General features: G+C 42.4%; 1 protein-coding gene across 1 annotated transcript in view; it reads left to right on the forward strand.

Annotated features, from left to right (window-relative positions):
* Positions 1-6: 6 nt before the first annotated feature.
* SCARB2 (scavenger receptor class B member 2) overlaps positions 7-19,064 on the forward strand; it is a 57,366-nt gene continuing 38,308 nt past the window's right edge. The window contains exon 1 of the mRNA XM_019623517.1: positions 7-268. Coding sequence (XP_019479062.1) covers positions 152-268 — 117 coding nt within the window. The 5' untranslated portion in view covers positions 7-151. The remainder of the gene's footprint in view (positions 269-19,064) is intronic.

Genomic DNA, 19,064 nt, shown 5'->3' on the forward strand with positions numbered 1-19,064 from the left:
CCCGCCCCGCCGCGGAGCCCGGCGCCGCGCACGCCGCCCGGCCTGTGGGCGCCGGAGGGTGTCGGGTCTTCCCTCCGCTCCCGCGGCGGCCCCTCCCGCCTTCCAGTTGGAACGACGGCCGGCGCCGCCCGGCCCGTGAGCCGCGCGCAGAATGGGGAGGTGCTGCTTCTACGCGGTGGGGACGCTGTCCCTGCTCCTGCTTGTGACCAGCGTCACGCTACTGGTGGCCCGGGTCTTCCAGAAGGCCGTGGACCAGACGATCGAGAAGGTAAGTCGGGGCTGGGAGGGGGGGCGTGTGCGCGCGCGCGTGTTCGCGTTTTGGGCGAGGGGCACTTCCAGCCCCCCGCGAACCTTGTGCGAGGAAGATCTGCACCTCTGCAAACCCTCTGAACTAGCGCCTTCCTTTCTTCCTCTTGTCTTCTTGGGGTTGGTAAGGGTTCGAGAAGGATGGAGTGGAATGGAAATGACTATGTTTCCTTTATAATAATAAATAGGACTGTGGATCTAGATTCTTAAAAACGCTTTCACTTATATTCTATCATTTGCATCTCCCCCACTTCCACCCCCGTCCTCCCTACACCCCAATCTCAGTTGGGCCCAAACTCATTTCCCTCCCACTTCGTGAAAAAAAAAAAAAAACTAAATGAAAGACACCACGGAAGAGGCAGGTTTGTTTGCTGCGTTCTGTGGCCTTTGAAGTGGTGAGGGGCGGGGGGTGGAGAGGGTGGAGGGTGGGGGGAAAGCGGCCGTGTGGTCTATTGTATTGTGTTTTTGCTTTTCTGGGTTGGGTAGGGCAGTTGGTAGCCAGGCCTGGGGGGGTGGGGGTGGGGCTGCCTACTTAGCAGCTTGATATCTTGTACCAACAGTCTGTGTTGCTTTGTGTTACCATTGATTCTTGCTCTTCCCAGACAGCCATAAGCATTAGGCAAAAATGCATTTCTTAATTCTTCAAAGAACCTGTACCCGTCTCTTCTCCTTAGATGAGTGGGCTGAAGGGCTAGCTGGTCATTTTAGGAGACTTATCCATCATTTGATTTCACTGGTGTTCGTTTCTTCTGCCCTTTCACCCATACCCACCAATCTGTGTGGAAAGAGGAACAAGAGAGAGTTACTGAAATCACTTTTTCCTTTCAAAAAAGAAAATCACTGGAGCAGCCTTTCTTGTTAGCATCCCTAAGCACATGCTTCGTTTCTCCCACTGGTTTGCACTTGCCGCTGGCTGCATAAAAAATCCCAGGCCTCGTCCAATTTCATCACTGCACTCTGTGTTAGTAAAGTTGTCTCGTTCCAGGTGGCAAGAGACATATTCCTTTAATAGAGGTTTCCAAAAGCCATCAACTATTGAAGTAAAGGCAACTTAAAGGAAAAAAAAATTAATTTTTTTAAGTTCACATTGCCAAGAGAAGATGAAGCCCATTGTCTGAGCTTCTCAAAGACCATTGTTTTTCCTGAGCACCAATGTTCAAGGAAAACACTGAACTGAAAATTCTCCACTCCTGTCCACCTGCAAATCCATAGCAAGATTGTTTAAGGATGTAACTCGTACTTGGGTGATGAGTTAAGCAATGCAATTGTAGTTGGTATATGAATTTTCTTGTGTGGCTTTGAAAGGCTGTTTTAGGAGAGCCCTTTATGATGAGTGATCACCCTAGTGCCTCAGATAGCACCAGCCCTCAGATGCTCTGTGGTCCTTACTTCATGGGCCATAGGGGGTGGTTGTAAGGCAGCTTGGCTGGGACTTGAGGGTGGTAGCATGGGATAGCCCGAAAGAGTTAGGACTCCGCAGGTCAATGGTCCCGGGCATGAATCCTGGCTGCACCGTGAACTAACTGGGTAATCTTGTGCTATGCTAGGTAGGTGCTTAACCTTTACTGATTCTTGGTTTCCCCATCTATAAATGGGGATAATAATCACTCATGTAAATAGAGAGATTATAAGAATTATTACAGAGCATGGGTTTCATTTTCATGGGATATAGTTCAGGCTTTGTAAATGATGACAGTTTTATTTTTATTAGAAACCATATAAGCAAAGAAAAAAATACATGAGATTTGAAGTCAGACACCCTGTGTACAAATCCTAGCCTGACCATTTACAAGTTTTTTGACTTAGGGCAATTTACTTAACTTTTCTGAGCTTCAGTTTCATTACTTGGAAAAGCAAGGATGTTTAGCTGTCTTGACAGGGCTGCATTTATCATGAAACCCACAGAGCTTAAGTTTCTGGCCTCTCACTTGCACAGGCCCTTCCAAGGCTCTGCACCTAATTCTGTATTCAAAATTTGTTTCTCTCAGGAAGGGCCTCCTCACATTGTAGAAGCTACACACAAACCCTAGATCTGCCCCTGTTGTGTGTGTGCTGTTGTGAGACTGAGTGCGGTCATCTGAGGTCATCTATGTAGAGCACTCAGCACAGCTATCAGGCGTGGAACAAGTGATCAATTATGGCTGCCGTAATTCTTTCCAGTAGTATTACTATGGTACTATTCATTCATAGCTTGACATTAATAAAGTTGTAATATCCACTCTGATACTTCTGGTTCTTAATTGTTTCATTTGAAGATTGTCCATGCCCTGGCTTGTCTACATCAAAAACTGAGGAGAGAAAAGGGATGAAATTCAGATGAGTAGGTTTGGCTAATTGAGAGAAGCTTGGTAACGTAATTTCTATCAGGAGAATTTGCCTCAAGTGATAATTGTCCTTGAGTCCTGCAGTGACCAGAGGCGACTGAAAGGAGATCTTAATTTTGGCCAGTGAATAGAGTGGAAAGAAACAAGGCAAGTCCATTCCGTTCCTGGCCTCACTGGTTACTGCCTTGTAGCTGTATCTGCTTCAGTTTTCTCAATTGCAAAAGAGGCAGAGTAATGCCTCCCTCCTTGTCTGCCCATACTCACTTCCTAGGGGATATTCTGAGCTTTAAGCAGGCTTCTCTGTCCAGCGTTTTGACTTCCCTGAAAACAGAGCTTTGCAGAGACCTAGCAATCTCTTGTCCTCTGTAGAGCCTAGAAGGGGAGGATTTTGTGTTACATTTCGTTTCATTTGGTAACCCCACTAATTGTCCTGGCACCTAGCACGGTGCCTGGTACGTGGTAGGTACATAATTAATGCCTGTTGCCTCACTGTTGGTCATTTAGTTGAAAGAACAGTGTCCTGAGAATCTATCTGTAGAACATGGTTATCAACAAATACTTGGATTATGTTGAAGAAGCTGAGTAGCAAATTACTGAACCTCTCAAAACCTCAAGTTCCTCATTTTGAAAATGGGGGTAATAAGAATACCTACTTTAGGGTCGTCGCAAGAATGAAATAAAATGATTAATGTAAAGCATCTAGCACAGACCCTTCCATAATGCCCAAATATTAACAATTGTTATTGTTTCTGGCTATTCTTTTCTCATCTAGGAACTGACGCTTATATACCAGATAAGGTTCCTTCTAGCTCCACACTTCTGAGATTCTATGACACGGGCATGTGACCTTTGCCTGAGAGCAACTATGCAGCTCAGAGTATTAAATTTGGCCTTAGACTTGCTAACAGTTTGAGCATCTCCCAGAAGTGGGGATGCAGAGCTGGCCAAAGTCGGGGCTGGCTAATAAGAGATGCGTTGGCGAGGGAACCAGTGAGAAGGAAAGAGATGGTTCACATTTTGCTTCCCATTCACAGGCCGAGGAAGGACAATAGCTTTAGGTCTCAGGGATGAGATGAACAGGACAAATACGCTTAGGCTTTGCCAGAACCTGAGACCCTGGGCAAGTGAGTACCAGTGAGTCTCTTTGGTGGAGCTGTTCTACTGATACCTCAGGAAATACAATCACTGATAATTTAACCAAATAACATTGATTGGTGAATATGTGCAGGTCTTATTCTTTTTTTTTTTTAAGTCAAATTAGTAAAATATCTTCATTGCTGTTTATGTAAAGACAATCAACTATATATAATCTTAAAGGGTTCTCTCTTGCATATCTGTCTCATCTCCCGAGTTGCCTTTTTTCAAAGTTAGGAAGATTTAGAATAAGGAAAAACCTTAGGCATCACTTAGTCTGTTATTTTAGAGTTAAGGAAACAGACTATGTCCATTTTTAAATGGGTGATGGTAGGTATCAAATTGCCTTTTTATTTACATGACACTAGAAACACAGATAAAAGACTTATGAAAGTCCAAATGAAAAGGAAGGGGGTAGGGTTAGGTGTGTAAGCTGGGTCTCCTAATTCACATTTCCTTTCCCAAGGATGACCATATCTCCCATTGCCTGTGACACCTGTTGTCCTGGCATAATTACTAGTATCCTCTTTCCTTTCCGAAGATTCCTGGTTGGGACAGAAAATTCTATCCTCACACACCACACGGCTCTCCACTTCTTGGCGTGAAAGAGGAGCAATACTCTCTGAGGAGCTGAAGCCCACTCAAGCTAGCTCAAGAAAGATAGGATGCTTTTCTTTTTCTAAAGCTGCAAGAGGAAGCTCATAGAAATCAAAGCATAAGAACCACAGCATGGTAAGGCCTCCGGAGAGAAAGTTAGAACTTGGAAAGTCCACAGGACGCAGGCATGCTCTGTGTCTCCCTGTTTGCGCTGCTTTCCCCACCAACCAGCTTCCTCTGTTTACTTGTTGGACTCAGGCTGTTTAGTCATCTGGGGCTTGCTTCCTCAGCCCCAACGCTGTGTGACCCTCCAGCTGCTGAGCTTCCCATGAGCAGGCTTCATCGCTTAGTTTCTCTTTTCTAAATTTGTCACAGAGTAATGTGATTGGCTCAGCACAAGCAGGAATAGATTTATACATGAAGGCAGTACCCTTGCAAGATTCTTTAACTCCCAAGCAAAAGTATCCAACTCCTCCCTGGCTTTTAGAAATGTGATCTTGTGATGTCAAAATCACGTTAGGTTTCTTTCAACATCTTACTAATTCATGGTGCCCATGAGTGCATTCATTATTAATGATTAAGGCAAGGGAGTAAACCGGTAGTTGCCAGTGTAGTCCCTAGAGTCTGAGAACTGCATCTGAATCATTTACAGAGATTTAAAAAATACAGGCTCCACCAGCCCTACGGAAGCAAACTCCTTAGAAATAACACCTAGGTGAAAGAGCTGACTGTGAAGTCCACGACTAGTTTGGACGGTGATTGTGTCAGCCCAGATCTTCACTCCTTTTTTTTGGAAACTTTGTATTTTATTTTTTATTTTTGTTTATTTTTATGAGAAAAGGAACGCCTGCCATTATAAAAAGTCAGATACAGAAGCCGGCCAAATGGCTCAGTTGGTTAAGAGCTCGCTCAAGAGTTTGAGCTCTGACCAGCAGCGGTTCAATGCCCGGCCCGAGCTGAGTTGCTGCTGAGCTGCCAAAAGGTGGCAGGATGGCTCAGCTCATAAAAAAAAAAAAAAAAGAGTCAGATACAGCAAAAATGAATAAAGCAAAGATAACTATGGTTAACATATTGTTGATTATTCCACATTTTTATTTATACACATATAGTCACACATATCCTTTACAGAAATGGGGCGCTTCTATTCCCACTCTATAGTTATATGATTTCAGCTTTGTTGAGGTATAATTGACATAAAAAGATGGCAACTCTAGTTGAGGATATTACTGCTGTTCTGCAAGTTTACATGAAAGGTAAGATTTGGGGTGTAGGGAGAATAGGCCTTGCCTGTGGAAACTGTTTTTGCTTTCTTGTTCAGTAAAGTGCACGATGTCATTCTGGCAGTCCATATCAATGAGGCCATCTGTTCTGCCAGACACTTGCTTGTTCCCAGAGAAGAATCAGCAGGTGGGATTATAAGATCATTAATGAAAACAGCATTTGTGGCCTATATCATCAAGATATGCCATATATATATATATATATATATATATATATATATATATTAATTACACACAGACGCACACATGCATACACACAATATACTAATGAGGGAACCACTTTTAATCAAAGCTAGTAATTAGAAGCACCTGAGGAAAATAAAGGTGACTTTCAGTTTTTGCTGTCTGTATCTACAAGCACTTTTAGGTATATACTCTGGCAGTCATTCATTTATTTAACAAATATTTACCGAGTGTGGACCATCTGTGTGCGAGGCAGTATGCTAAGAACTATGAATATAATAGTACACAAGACACTGTCCCTATTCTTATGGAACTTATAGTCTAATTCAGACTTTTTGGCCTCAGGCCTCTCTTTACGTTCTTAAAAATTGTTGAGGACCCCAAAGAACTTACGTTTCTCTGGATTATATCTATCAATATTTACAATACTAGAAGTTAAAACTGATATATATATTTTTTAAGATTTTTATTGGGGATTTGGGGGGATGGGAACAGTGCTGGGGAATTGAGGGAAGGGGAACAGACAAGTTGCTGTCGCTTTGATCTTCAATCTAGTTGTTGAGGATGTTGCTTCACTGGCCCAAGTTGGCACCATCATTGCCCTCTTCCCGGGTGAAGCAGATCAGTCGCCGGCTTCTGGACAGCTGCTCACTGCGGCTGCTGGCCGCTCACACTGGCTGCTGGCTACACACGGTAACCCATGACAACCCACTGCCACAGGGGCTGCAGCCTACGCCGTTGCCCCACGACAGCCCAGCTCCAGGTTGAGCCGCTGTTAAGCATCTTAGCTGCGGAGGGCAGTGTCACTGGCCCTCACATGCAGGATCCGAACCGGGGCCTTCTGGCATCCCAAGCCAGCTCTTAACCATTGCGCCACTCAGCCGGCCCAAAACTGATATATTTTTAAAACATAAGACTATACAAGTGTATAATCCATCAGCTACCAGAGCAATGACATCAGTACAGGTCATGTAGCGTCTAGAAAACTCTGTCTACACTCATGAAAGAAAGAGAGTGAAAAAGTCAATGATGTCTTAGTATTATTTTGAAAATAGCTTTCACCTTGTGGACCCCCTGAGAGGGTCTTGGGGGACCCCCAGGGGTCCTCAGGCCACACTATGAGAACTGCTGGTGTAGTTTTCATTTCATTAATTGTTATTTTTAGAATAATAAAAAAATAACATAATATCCCTGTTATATCTGTGTAAGACCAATTTGGACACTATATTATTAATGTTTGCAAACCACCAGGATTTTGGTTAGTATGTTATACATTTCTGTGTCCTTTTAGTTTCCTCGTGAGTCCAGTGTCAAAGATGGTAGCTTGGGCCCTCAGTGATGTAGATTCAGTGAATCTCTTGCCTTTTCCTGTGTGCTAATCAAACTAGACTATAATATTCGCATCTCAATAATTGAATTACTGAATAATTCCCCTCCAGCCTCAGCTCTGCCTGGGATTTTTAATCCACATGACATAATTTAGTACTTAAAGCTAGCTTGAAAGCTCTCTGTGAAGGTAGGGGTCCTGCCATGTTAGCTTTGTATCATCTTTTACTGCCAAATGCAATGTCATATAAACGTCAATGTCATAGAATGTCATAGATGGTCAATAAGTGTTGCTTGGATGAATGGAAGGGTGACTAGATGAAAACTTACGTCTTCAGGAATGATACTGTTGTTCTTGTTGTTTAGCTTCACATTTTTGTTCCACTCTATGGCCACTGCTCCACATGTTTGCCTCACTAATAGTTTATAGCTTTAACATCTGGAAACTTCATCCAATAATCTAGATTTCCAGGTTCTCTTGAAACATGTGGGTGCTCTGTAGTACTGGCCCCACCACAGTCCTGAGTGGCTGCAGTCTGAGCAGGGTCCCCTTCAGATGGGACCTCCCTCCTTGTTCCCACCTTCCTGCCTCTGAGGCCCAGGGAAGGTGTCCTTTGTCATGGTGCTTGCTCAGTGGCCTTCCTTACGGAGAAATATCTGTTTGTATCTGACCCTCTTTACCGAAGGAAGGAAAACGAAAGCCTGCAAGGGTCAAGTGTTTAATAAAAATGGGGGAGGGCACATTTCTATGTAGAAGTGAATATAATTACAATGGTGTGACATATCAACAAATGTCCTAGCTTGCGCCCACTTCATTCATTTACCTTGCTCACCTGGCCCCTCCAGCATGTGAGCTTTATATCCTGTCTAGACAGAGAGAGAGAGAGAGAGACATTTTAAGGATATTTCCTTTTAACACTGTACTTCTAATAATCAAGAGTAATGGAAGGAAGAGGAGACATAGATATGAATAAGCAATGGAAACATCACTTTTTCATCCTTGAGAGATATAATCACAACCAAACAGGTTGTAAAATATTAAGACTGGCTCTACAAGTTACACACACAACCCAGGGATTGTTTTGGCCATACTTCTTATTTATTCACACCTTAAAATCCTCTTTCCAGATTAACTCCTTCAGCCACTCCCCCCACATACACATATATTTCCCCAATTTTCACCTGACCCTTATGAGTAAGGGTCCATGTGGTGGCTGCTTTTTCTCTCTTTAGGCCAGCAGTTCTCAACCTTGGTTTCACATTTGTAATTACCTGGAAGCTTTCCAAAAGTATTCTAGTGGGTGTTTTGTAGCAGGAGCCTTTTTCCGGACCACCCTGTTGTCCTGTGTGTAATTTGTAGATAGAGTAGCAGCTTAACACATGAACTAACATGAACCTCAACTGTCAGATCACAGTAGCTGAAATTATTACAGTTGCAATAAAGCAAAATGAGTTAAACAATAGTAATATTAACAAAAAAAAGTGCCAGTACATTGGTTCCTGGATTAAAATAAGATCAGAGAATAAGGGTAGACTGTGAATGGCAGCTTATTTCTTTTACTTCAACAGAAAATAAAAAAAGGTAAGCCGTGCAAATTACTTACATTACTACAAGAGTCTAGATTGGGTTTGCTTAATTTCAGGGAGAAATTTTAAAACACAAAGGGAAACCAGCTGGTGTTTTGATTTTTGGTGAGTTTTATTCATCTAGAGTCCAGTAAAAATCATCTACATGTTCTCAGGCCAGGTGCTCAGAGAAGCCTGCATTAACTTTGGGTGAATTTAGACTGTCTAGATGGCAGCATGGATACTCAAGTTGTGTTTAATTATTAAGTAGCACTCTGTTGAACTAAAGGAAAAACCAGCAGTACTCTTGAGTCCTGAAAGTTTTCTTAAAGGACAGTATTACTGATGCCCATCAAAGCCTAATGCAACTCCCTGAGTGCCTATTTTTATCACGTGTAAGTGGCTTATACCAGGACAGCTGGTTCAACAACCCTTCTGTTGCCTTCAGAACGAGCTCTACCAGGTTGACTTGGATGTAATGTGTCGTGTGGCTGTATCAAGTCATTGTCAGCCCTCGGCAGAGGCAGCTAATCCAGCCTGTCCCTGGGGAACAATGGGTGGTTGAGTGTTGCTAGAGCATAAAGTACCTATCAGGGAATGACAGACAATGACAGGCGTTGGGCTGCGTCACATCGTGGCAGGGCTTAGTACAGAGGTCAGCAACCGTGGACTTGATCCTGTGGGCGGTAGGGAGTGTCTGCTCAGATAGGCACTTTTGATAGAGCTCTCTGGAGGCTGAGGTAGATAATGGATTTGAGAGGAACAAGGCTGGAGAGAAGGAGACCAGTTAGGAGACTCTCCACAGTATTGCCACAGTCCAACTGGGTGATGCAGTGGCCACAGGAGTAAAAATGGAGAAGAGGAAGAGGCAAAATCAGTAGGACTTAGTGATTGATTAGGGGAGAAAATCATTTTTGGTCCATTTTTGATCCCGTTGACTTTGAGTAGGCTGTGAGATGTACAGATGAGGATTTTTAGAAAGGATCCATATAGCTGAAATGATAATTTCAGGCATAAGCCCTTCTTGCCTGGCAAATAATGGTTCACTAATTGTTACATGCATGTCTGTTTTGTGTCCTTAGCTGAATTTCTTCATGAGAACACCTCCATGCCTGTTGGGCATATAGAAAGCTCAATATATACATATTGGCTAATTCACTGAAAAGTAAGTTTTTCAGTCCAAATGATTGTTTTGGCTTTTGGCACTGCAGATTCACCACATAACTTGATAATTTTTCCAATATTTCTTTTGGTGGTAGTGCCACAATATTCTACCTGGAAAAATTCATCACGTTCTGCTTGGCTAAAATTAATAAGCACTATCCAAAATCACATTGTAAAACTTATTTAGGACTTTCCGTTGATTTTTAATTTAGCGTAACTAGAAAACGCTGCTGATTACATGGTTTGTCTGGTGGCTGTCACCACTGCAGCCGAATCCTCAGTGAGGAGGATCAGTTGTTTCCAAGCCACGACTTTTAAGTTTACACTGAGCAAAGGGCTCCTTGTGTACCAGGGAAACTGGCTCCTTGTATCGGGTGGAATGAATGACTTCCTGTGCTCAGCATTCCCCAGGCTTGAGGTTAGCATTATTACTTGTCAGTCCTTCCTTTGCAAAGCAAGCCTTAGGGAGTGTATCGTTGAACTCCCTGAGGATCCAGAGCAGAAATTAGAAGTTTCAGGTCAAAATGGAGCCCCTCTTCTGGACCATCTAGTGGCAGGAGGTTGAGGTGCTGTCTGGACACATTAGCATAACCTGGGCGGAGGAGCCACCTGGAAACTCTAGAGCTCAGTCCTTCCTTTCTCAGTTCCTCCTGTGTCAGTTCCAGCCTGCGAGTTAATTCACCATGACCTCACACAGCTGCCCTAGTTTGTTTTCCTTCAGATGGAAGGGCCGATTATCCAGGAAGGTCTCAGAGCCCAAGTTATGGTTTTGCTACCGTTTCACAGTTTCCCTGGGGTGGGGTTGCCATATAAAACACGGGATGCCTAGTTCAATGTGAATTTCAGATAAACAGCGAATACTATCTTAGTGAGTATGTCTCATGCAGAGTTTGGATTCACACCAATTTATCAGTTGTTAACATCCTGGCATATTTACTTTTCTCTCTGATACTTTTTCTTGAATTGTTTGAATGCAAGTGGCAGACATTACAATACTCAGCCCCTGAATTCTTCAGCATGCATCTCCAAAGAATTAAAGTATTTTTGACATAGCCCATGCAATATTTGGGACATACTTGGGCATTCCATGTTTTTATTAGCTAAATATGGCAGCTCTGTCCTGAGGGTGGGACCTGCTGGAGTGGCCAGGCATGCATTGGCTTTGCAAATCCACAGACTTGGCTTTGGTCAGATTCGACATGACGTACTGACTCTGTGAGCTTGGGAAAGCCAGTGCCACAATTTCCTTATCTGTAAAATGGGACCTTGCAGGGAGCGTGTAAGGCTTAGAGATCACGTACATAAAGCCCTCGCACAGCACCTGACTCCTGGAGACTCGAAGTGAGTAGCAGCTGGCCGTGGCAGTAATGGCAGTTGTCTCTCTCTCAGCTGAATGGCAGGGGAAGGAGATAAAAATAAAGAAACAACTGTTTTAGAAATATTGGCAGCTGTATGTATGAACTGCGCTCTGTTCTTGCCTTCCTTACTCCGTGTGTGTGTGTACACGCAGACACACACACATATACATACCACTTGGTCTGAGATTCACAGTGGGTTTCTTAGCAAATGTCCAGGCATGTGGGGTGGAGGAAAAGAACACATTAAAGGTGCAGGAAAAGCCAACACTCTCGAGGGCAAGATTTGAATAGAATAAAAGTGGTGTGAGACTTGTGTGGGCATTCACTCAGCTACAAGTGGCCAGGGAAAAAGACTGACTATGATGGGGGTGGAGGCAGACAGCCAGAGCCCCAGGTTGTAATAGCATCTGCAATCCGTATGACTGGCAAGCTGTCAAGGATTGTTTTTTACTGTTAGGTTTTTCATTTGCTATTTTTTTTTTTTATTTAGTGAAGGATTCGAGTCTACTAAATGTTTATGTCTATCCTGAAATTTTCCTGAGTCAACTTAAAGCTTGGAGGAATAGGTTTAAGTCAGACTGTTGTAAGAACAGCCAGTTTTACCCCTCCCTTCTGGAAAGGATTTTTCCCTCCTGCTTTCTGGAAAATCTTCCACTTGTCTTTGGATTTCTGGTTGCGTAAGAGCTAGATACAAACAAGGCAAGATAAACTCGGGCAGTTAACCATCTGTTTATTCATACTTACCGGCTCTTTCGGCTCTTTCGGCACTTTCGGGGTTCAGAATCCCGAGGTGATTTTCACTACTTTCATAAATAAATGAGACTGCAAATCCTTTCTCATGCTAAAGTTCTCCACACACTGTGATGCTTGTCAGGAAAAGCGAGTGAGGAATACAGAGTGCTACATCAACCATCCTGATGATAATAGGAGAAGAAATACTGTAAAGCCCTATGTGGGGGTTGGGGGCTCTTGTGGGAGAGCTGACCACAGCTGATGAGGCGCCAGCCTCTCCTTTGTTGTGTAAGAACAGAAGGAAAGCCTGGATGAAGTTGGTTCTCTTTGTACCCACTTCTTTCCCTTAGGGTCTGTTAATAACATTTTCTAGAATTTGAGTTGTTTTATTTTCTGCTTACAGAAGTCATTTATATAGTTCTGTTGTAAAAATTCAAACAATGTAGAAAAACATAGCAGAGAGAGTGGAGGGGACCCCCTTGCAATCCTATTCCACAGAGGTAAGTGCTGTTAGATGTTTAGTGTGGAGGCTTAGAGATTTTTGAGGGTGACTGAAAAACTGAAATTTTAAAATTATCTATTTTTCAACCTCCTAATGTTTTCATCTTCATATTTTATCTGTTAGTCTTGCCCACATATTCTCATATTTTACATTGTCTGCTTTTTCCATTTAATGTAGATCATAAGCATGTTTCTTATTTCTGTGTAGTTTTTGTAATTTTCATGGTTGCTTTCTACTCCAACCTGTGAATTATCACAGTTTACTAAGTTATTCTTTTCCTGTAGAACATTTTGGTTATTTCCAATTTTATACTAAATCCTTGTTGTTTCAACCTAAACTGAATAATATGTAGGGCTAGAAAAGAGGATCATGACTAAAGACTTTCTGTTTTTCTCTTTTATTGTTTAACATTTGCCGGATTGTCTATATTTGCGCAGACTTAATGGGAGTGACGTAATTCCTCTTTTAACTCAAACCAAGTGCTAAAACCCTCTCTTCCCCAACTTGAAGATGGTAATAATCGAAATCACAGTCACCAGTTATTGAACATTTTGAGTGCGGCCCAAGATAAACACTCTGCCGAGACTCCTTTAATCCTGACGATAATCTAAGCCGAGCCCTCTTCCCACTTGTGTCGGTGCAATCTTCTAAAACCCTTCTTGCCTGTGTCAATTCAAAATAGGCAGCATGGAACAATAGGAGTATCCAATAAAAAACAAATGTGGCTTAGGTAAGGGGAGACTATTTGAAAGGCAAATTGGAAAGGACTATTGCAATAGGAGGAGGGGGACTTGCAAAAAAGAGCACCTTGGACTATATCATTTGTGGAAGCTTCAAGGGTTAGCCAGAAGGATTTTTTGTTTGTTTGGGTTTTTTTGGCTGAGCCATCCTGCCACCTGTTGGCAGCTCAGCAGCAGCTCAACTTGGGCCGGGAATCAAACCTCTGTTGCTCAGAACTCACACTCTTGAGCGAGCTCTTAACCAGCTGAGCCACTCGGTCGGCCCTAGAAGGGTTTTTGTTTTGCAGGAAGGAATAAACAGGTCTGGGAAGGAGAAAACCTTAACCAAAATTTGGCTAACGAGCATTTCTTTCACCCCCAGCCCAGCTTTATTTAAGCATGATTGACCAATAAAAATTGTATATATTTAAGGCATACAACATGATGTTTGACATGCATATGCATTGTGAAGTGATTACCACAATTAAGCTAATTAACATATCCATCACCTCACAGTTACCTTTTTATGTGTGCATATGGCGACATTTTCTTAACAACTTTCAAGTATGCAATATAGTGTTAACTATAGTCACCACGCTGTACATTAACAAACATTTGTTCCTTTTGCTTGTTGGGAACAAACAGTTCAAGTGATCAACTATGAGGCAAAGAATGGGAGTCTGGAGGTGTGCCTGGCCTTGTCTTAGGTAAGAAAGGGGACTTCTGTGAATCTTATCTAAGGCATATGGGAAAAGGTGTTTCTTTGCAGTAAGCCATTTCCTGAAACACAAAAGGAGGGGCTTCTGAACCATCGCTGTTTTCTGGGAGCATGGGTTCTGATGAAATTCACCATTGCCAGGAGCACAGGTTTGTAGCGAGTCCTGGGGTGGTGAGGGGGCTACTAGCAAACCTCAGACAATCTCCTAACCTTTTTGAGCTTTGGTCTGAAATGTAAAATTGGAAAGATGATTTTCACCTTGCAGACTAGTAAGTGGGTTAGATAAGATAAAGCGACAACATACTGGCTGGCTCTTGATAATGTTCTGAAGCTCAAAACCCTTCCTTGGCTCCCTGTTGTATATTGGATAAAATCTAGAATCCTGTGACCTCCCCCCCCCCCACCCCACAACCTACCTCTCTAAATAAATCTCCCTACTCCCTATAAAACTCATACTCAGTCACACCTAACATTGTCCCATCACTGGGACATCTTTTATTGTCTCATTCTCCACAGCCACTTTCTGTCCGATTAAGCGGAGGGCTCCAGGAAAGATGGACATGGAGCAGGCAGGGAGGAAGGGCTCACTCTGTCCAGCCAGACAGGACAGTTGAGTCAACAACCCTGGCTGTCCACCAGGCACGCACCCCATGACCTCCCTCTACTTGCCAAGTTTTTATTCATTCTTCCTGGCTCACTTTAAGCACCACTTTTCTCTATCTCCGTTTGTAAAATCCATTGTCTAAACACTATAGAGACCGTTTTCTGGTATACATACATACTTCTTGGCCATTTTATCACATGCTACTTTATGTTGTTGATGATCTTACACGTGTGTATTAATATTCCCCTAAATAGGGGGTAAGCTCCTAGAATACAGAAACCATATCTGTGTTGCTGAGTATCTCCTCAATGCTAGGTCCATACGTAGTGTTTCATGATTTACATGCATGGTTCTATACTTTGCAAGAAAACCATGGGTATAGCACTGCTTTAAATACAGAGGGTGCCAAAAAAATGTATACACAGTTTAAGAAAGGAAAAAACTGTCTTAATATATACCGATAACAAAAGATGAATACAAGTCACATTTGACTTCTGCAATTACAAGAGGTGCTCGAAGTGGTTACCATCAGTGTCCATACACTTCTGATTATGGCAAACTGCTTGAGCAACATTGACCAAAGTGTTAGCATCTCTTAAAATGTGTATACATTTTTTTGGCACCCCCGATATTTGTTAGTAAAAGGGATCATGGAAGGACACAGATTTTTCTTTCCACCGCAAAAGGCACTGGCCACACTTAGCGATTGAGGGTGCTGGATTACTGATAAGATGCACAAACTGATAGGTGTTAGAGCTGCGTGTTTCTGTGATTCTAATGAGCTATTGTTCTCCCTGTATCTGAATGTAACTAAAATGACCAGTGAGCAGCCACTTCACTTCCTCTGGGTACCCTTTAAAGACTACTTGGATTTGTCGCTGTTGAGCTGCTGTTACAAAACCTGGCCCTGTGGCCTTGGGTTTGACCATTCATGGCTTTCTTCTTCTCTCAAAGCCTCATATCAAGTTCTCTCCCAACATCTTCTAAGCAAAGTCAATGGAAGAGAGTGTGTAAATTTTCTAGTACTATATTCTGTTGATTGAATAGATATTTTTCCCGACACTGTGGGCAAGACGAAAGAAAGAAAACAAACTCTACTCTTTATTTGTAGGTCAGCACCTTCTGTTTTGAGAAGACAGCAGTTATCCTAATGTTACCATGTTGAGTAGCTGCACTTTCCTTTTTATTTTCAGTTGCTAATATCACCTGCTTTGTGTTGATTACTGTTAAATTTGTAGAAAATGTTTTCTGTCCTGACCAGTTTTTTCCCCTAAGAAATTCCTATATAATGTGTTACGAGGTTGGAAGGAAGGGATGACCCATTCATTTGAAAGGGGTGGGGGTGGGGGGCTACTTATTACCCTGCCCTTTCCTGGAAATTTATGGACAAAAAAAAGAGGTCCTTATTTTAATGAGATCAGACAACTTTTAAAATATCAGTGGGCCTTCAGAATCCTCTAGAAGACAAATTATTATTTATATGTTATCTTTCTCATAGTTAACATAGCTTTAGGTAGATTAAATTCATGTTACTGAGTTATTTCTGGTGCTGTAAGTATACTTTATGGTGGAGGAACGCTACCATATAACTTATATAACTAAAAGGCATGGTGTATTTATACCCGTTTTATTAAACTGTTGTGAGGTAGGGCGGGAGAGAGGAGAAAAGCTGCCCTGGGTTCCCGACCCAGCTCTGACATTAAGTAGCCAGGTGACCTCTAGCACAGTTCCTTCCCCTTCCTGGGCCTCTGAGTTATATCTGGTCTACCCGAGGGCCTTCACAGTCCTGTTTTTTTTACTCGCTGGGCTTGACTCTGTCCCTTGCTCCTCCTCAGATAGCCAAGACTCCTGTTTAGGAGATACAATAAAAAGACCAGGAAGTTCTTTAAAAAAACTGCCGAAAGTGATTGATTAGGTTGCTTGTTGACTGGGGCAGAGAGAGGTCCAGGAGTGCTGGGACAGGGAGGGGTTAGCTTCACCAAGGACGTAGTCTGAGCTAGATCCAGAATTGGACGGAAGGGATTGCATTGGTTTGTCTTTACATTTTTCTGTCTCTTCAGTTTGATCTTAACTCAGTAAATCAGTTCTGATAGTAAAGCCCAAGAATGTTTCAATCATGTGCTGTTTGGATAGAAATCAGTTCTGAACTGATATCAAACCACAAGTAATGCCCAGTTCTCTGACATGGCCAACTAGTGGACATGGATTTCCTCCCAGCCCTCCAGATGACAAGCTTTACTTTGACAAGCTTAGGTTTTCTGCATACATTTATTCCACAGCCACTTTGTTTTTTCCTGCAAAGATTCTTGGGATATTTCCCATTTAATAATAGAGCGATAAAGCACTAAGATCCCTTGCAGCATTACTTCTATTAAATTGGAGGTCTGGACTACTAAACCTTGACATCCTGTTGTGTGCTGTGTCAAGGTACATTTTATTTTATTTTTTATGGATCACTTCATGAATTTGTGTCTCATTCTTGCGCAGTGGCCATGCTAATCTTCTCTGTATCATTCCAATTTTAGTATATGTGCTGCCGAAGTGAGCACTCAAGGCACAGTTTAGCATGTGATTTTTAACATGCTTTGAAGCCAGTCCCTTTTATTGTCACTCAGATCCTCACTGCGAGAGGAATGACAGCTGACACCAGAGGATGCTTCTCTTGGAATCTAGTTAGTGTTTCACTAGTGGCCTTATATTGTATCAGTAGATTCCATTTTCCTCCTTTGATTTTCTTTTAAAAAATGTACTCAATGTTAATTTTTTTATTCATTATAAAAATTTGGAAAATACAAAATCCCATTAAGGAGAAAATAACAAATTTCCAACATGCAGAGTTAATCACTATTCACATTTGTAAAAAAATTTGCAGTCTGTGCTTTTATATTTCTTGTGTACGTCAATAATTTTTACTGTAAGAATATAATTTTTTTCTATTAACAAGTTGAGGACTGTTAGGACTACTAGATATTAGGTTTCTGTCTATTAACCTTGGCCATGGTATTATTATTCAGGCTGCCATTGCAATGCTGGATAACAAACAAACCCCCAAATCTCAATGGCTTGTAGCAATAACATTTATTTCAGTCAAATGTGCAGGCTGACTGCCGTTTGAGCCTGGCTAGCTTAGCTGAACTAGGCTGAACTTCAGGCTTCATATCTGGTCCACACATCACCATTATAAGGCATTGGCTGAAGGATCAACAGCTACCTGGGGCATGTTCTTCTCTTGGCAGAGGGTGGCTGGTAGAAACTTCCCATGCCTCTTAAGACTTTAGCTTAAAATTGGGGCATTTGCATTCCACCCACATTCTGTTGACCAAGTCAAGTCACTTGGCCAAGCCTAAAGTCAGTAGAGTAGGAAGAATACTCTTCTTATGGGAGGGCCATGGTGTGTTAGTTTGAGTTTGCCAGGGCTGCCATAACAAATGCCACAGGCTGGGTGACTGGAACAACAGAAACTGATTGTGTCATAGCTCTGGATACTAGAAGTCTGAGGTCAAGGTGTGAGCAAGGTTGATGTCTTCTGAGGCCTCTCTCCTTGGCTTGCAGATGGCTGCCTTCTTTCTGTGTTTTCACATGCTCTTTCCTGTGTGTGTCCTAATATCCTCTTCTTATAAGGACATTAATCATATTGGATTACAATCCACCCTCATGACCTCATTTAAGCTTACATTGCTCTTTAAAGACTATTTCCAAATACAGTCACATGCTGAGGTGCTAGGGGTTAGGACTTCAAGATACAAATTTTGGGGGGGACACAACTCAGATTATAACACATGGTAAGGGTGGAACGCGAAGGAAGGATTGTAGACAAGGAATACCCTAAGCATTTAACCTCAAGTGAGGTTCAGCTTTCCTCATCGTTAAAACAGGGGTAAGTGTCTCTGTTTATAGGTTTGCTGGGGGTTGAATGAGAAAATGCTTGTAAAGCCTGGTGGTGGAGGTGTAGGGATGGGTGTGGTTATATCTCAAGTGAGGCACACAGCTAGCCTTCCTGGGCCTATCTCCTTATTCCCTCGTGCGGGCAAGCTGAGAACGCACCATGTCTCTTGGAATAATAGCCCTACTGCCACAGCAGCTCTGCTATCAGTGGAATCTTTGTAACAAAACCAATAGGATCTTTTGGATACTTTCTTTAACAAAGTTGAAGCTAGTGTTCATTAAAAAGAGAAAGTGCTTGTCTGTCCACTTCAGCTTTGTTTTATGCCCATTTCATATTGTTGTCTGTGTTGTAATTTTGATACAATTTCTGATGTGTAAAATTGGTTGTCTTGTAAATATCTTAATGAAGAGTGAATTATAAATAAACTATTGTGGCTGTTAAAAAACAGATCAATGCCCTTAGTCACACCAGTATCCTTCCTTTACCACAATGTTTTTGAAGCCCTTTAATGGTTAAGCAGGGCGGTGGGCTTCATATTGGCATAAGGCATGGCCTTGCTCTCAAGGGAGTTCAGTTGAATGCCTGTAAAAAAAAATAACTGAGTCAGGAGGCGGTCAGAGTAGGGAGTGTCCTTCTCTCTGCCTCTGTGTTCAAAGCCAGCTGCC

The sequence above is a fragment of the Hipposideros armiger genome, unplaced genomic scaffold (genome assembly GCF_001890085.2).
Source record: "Hipposideros armiger isolate ML-2016 unplaced genomic scaffold, ASM189008v1 scaffold_552, whole genome shotgun sequence".
Lineage (NCBI taxonomy): Eukaryota > Metazoa > Chordata > Mammalia > Chiroptera > Hipposideridae > Hipposideros > Hipposideros armiger.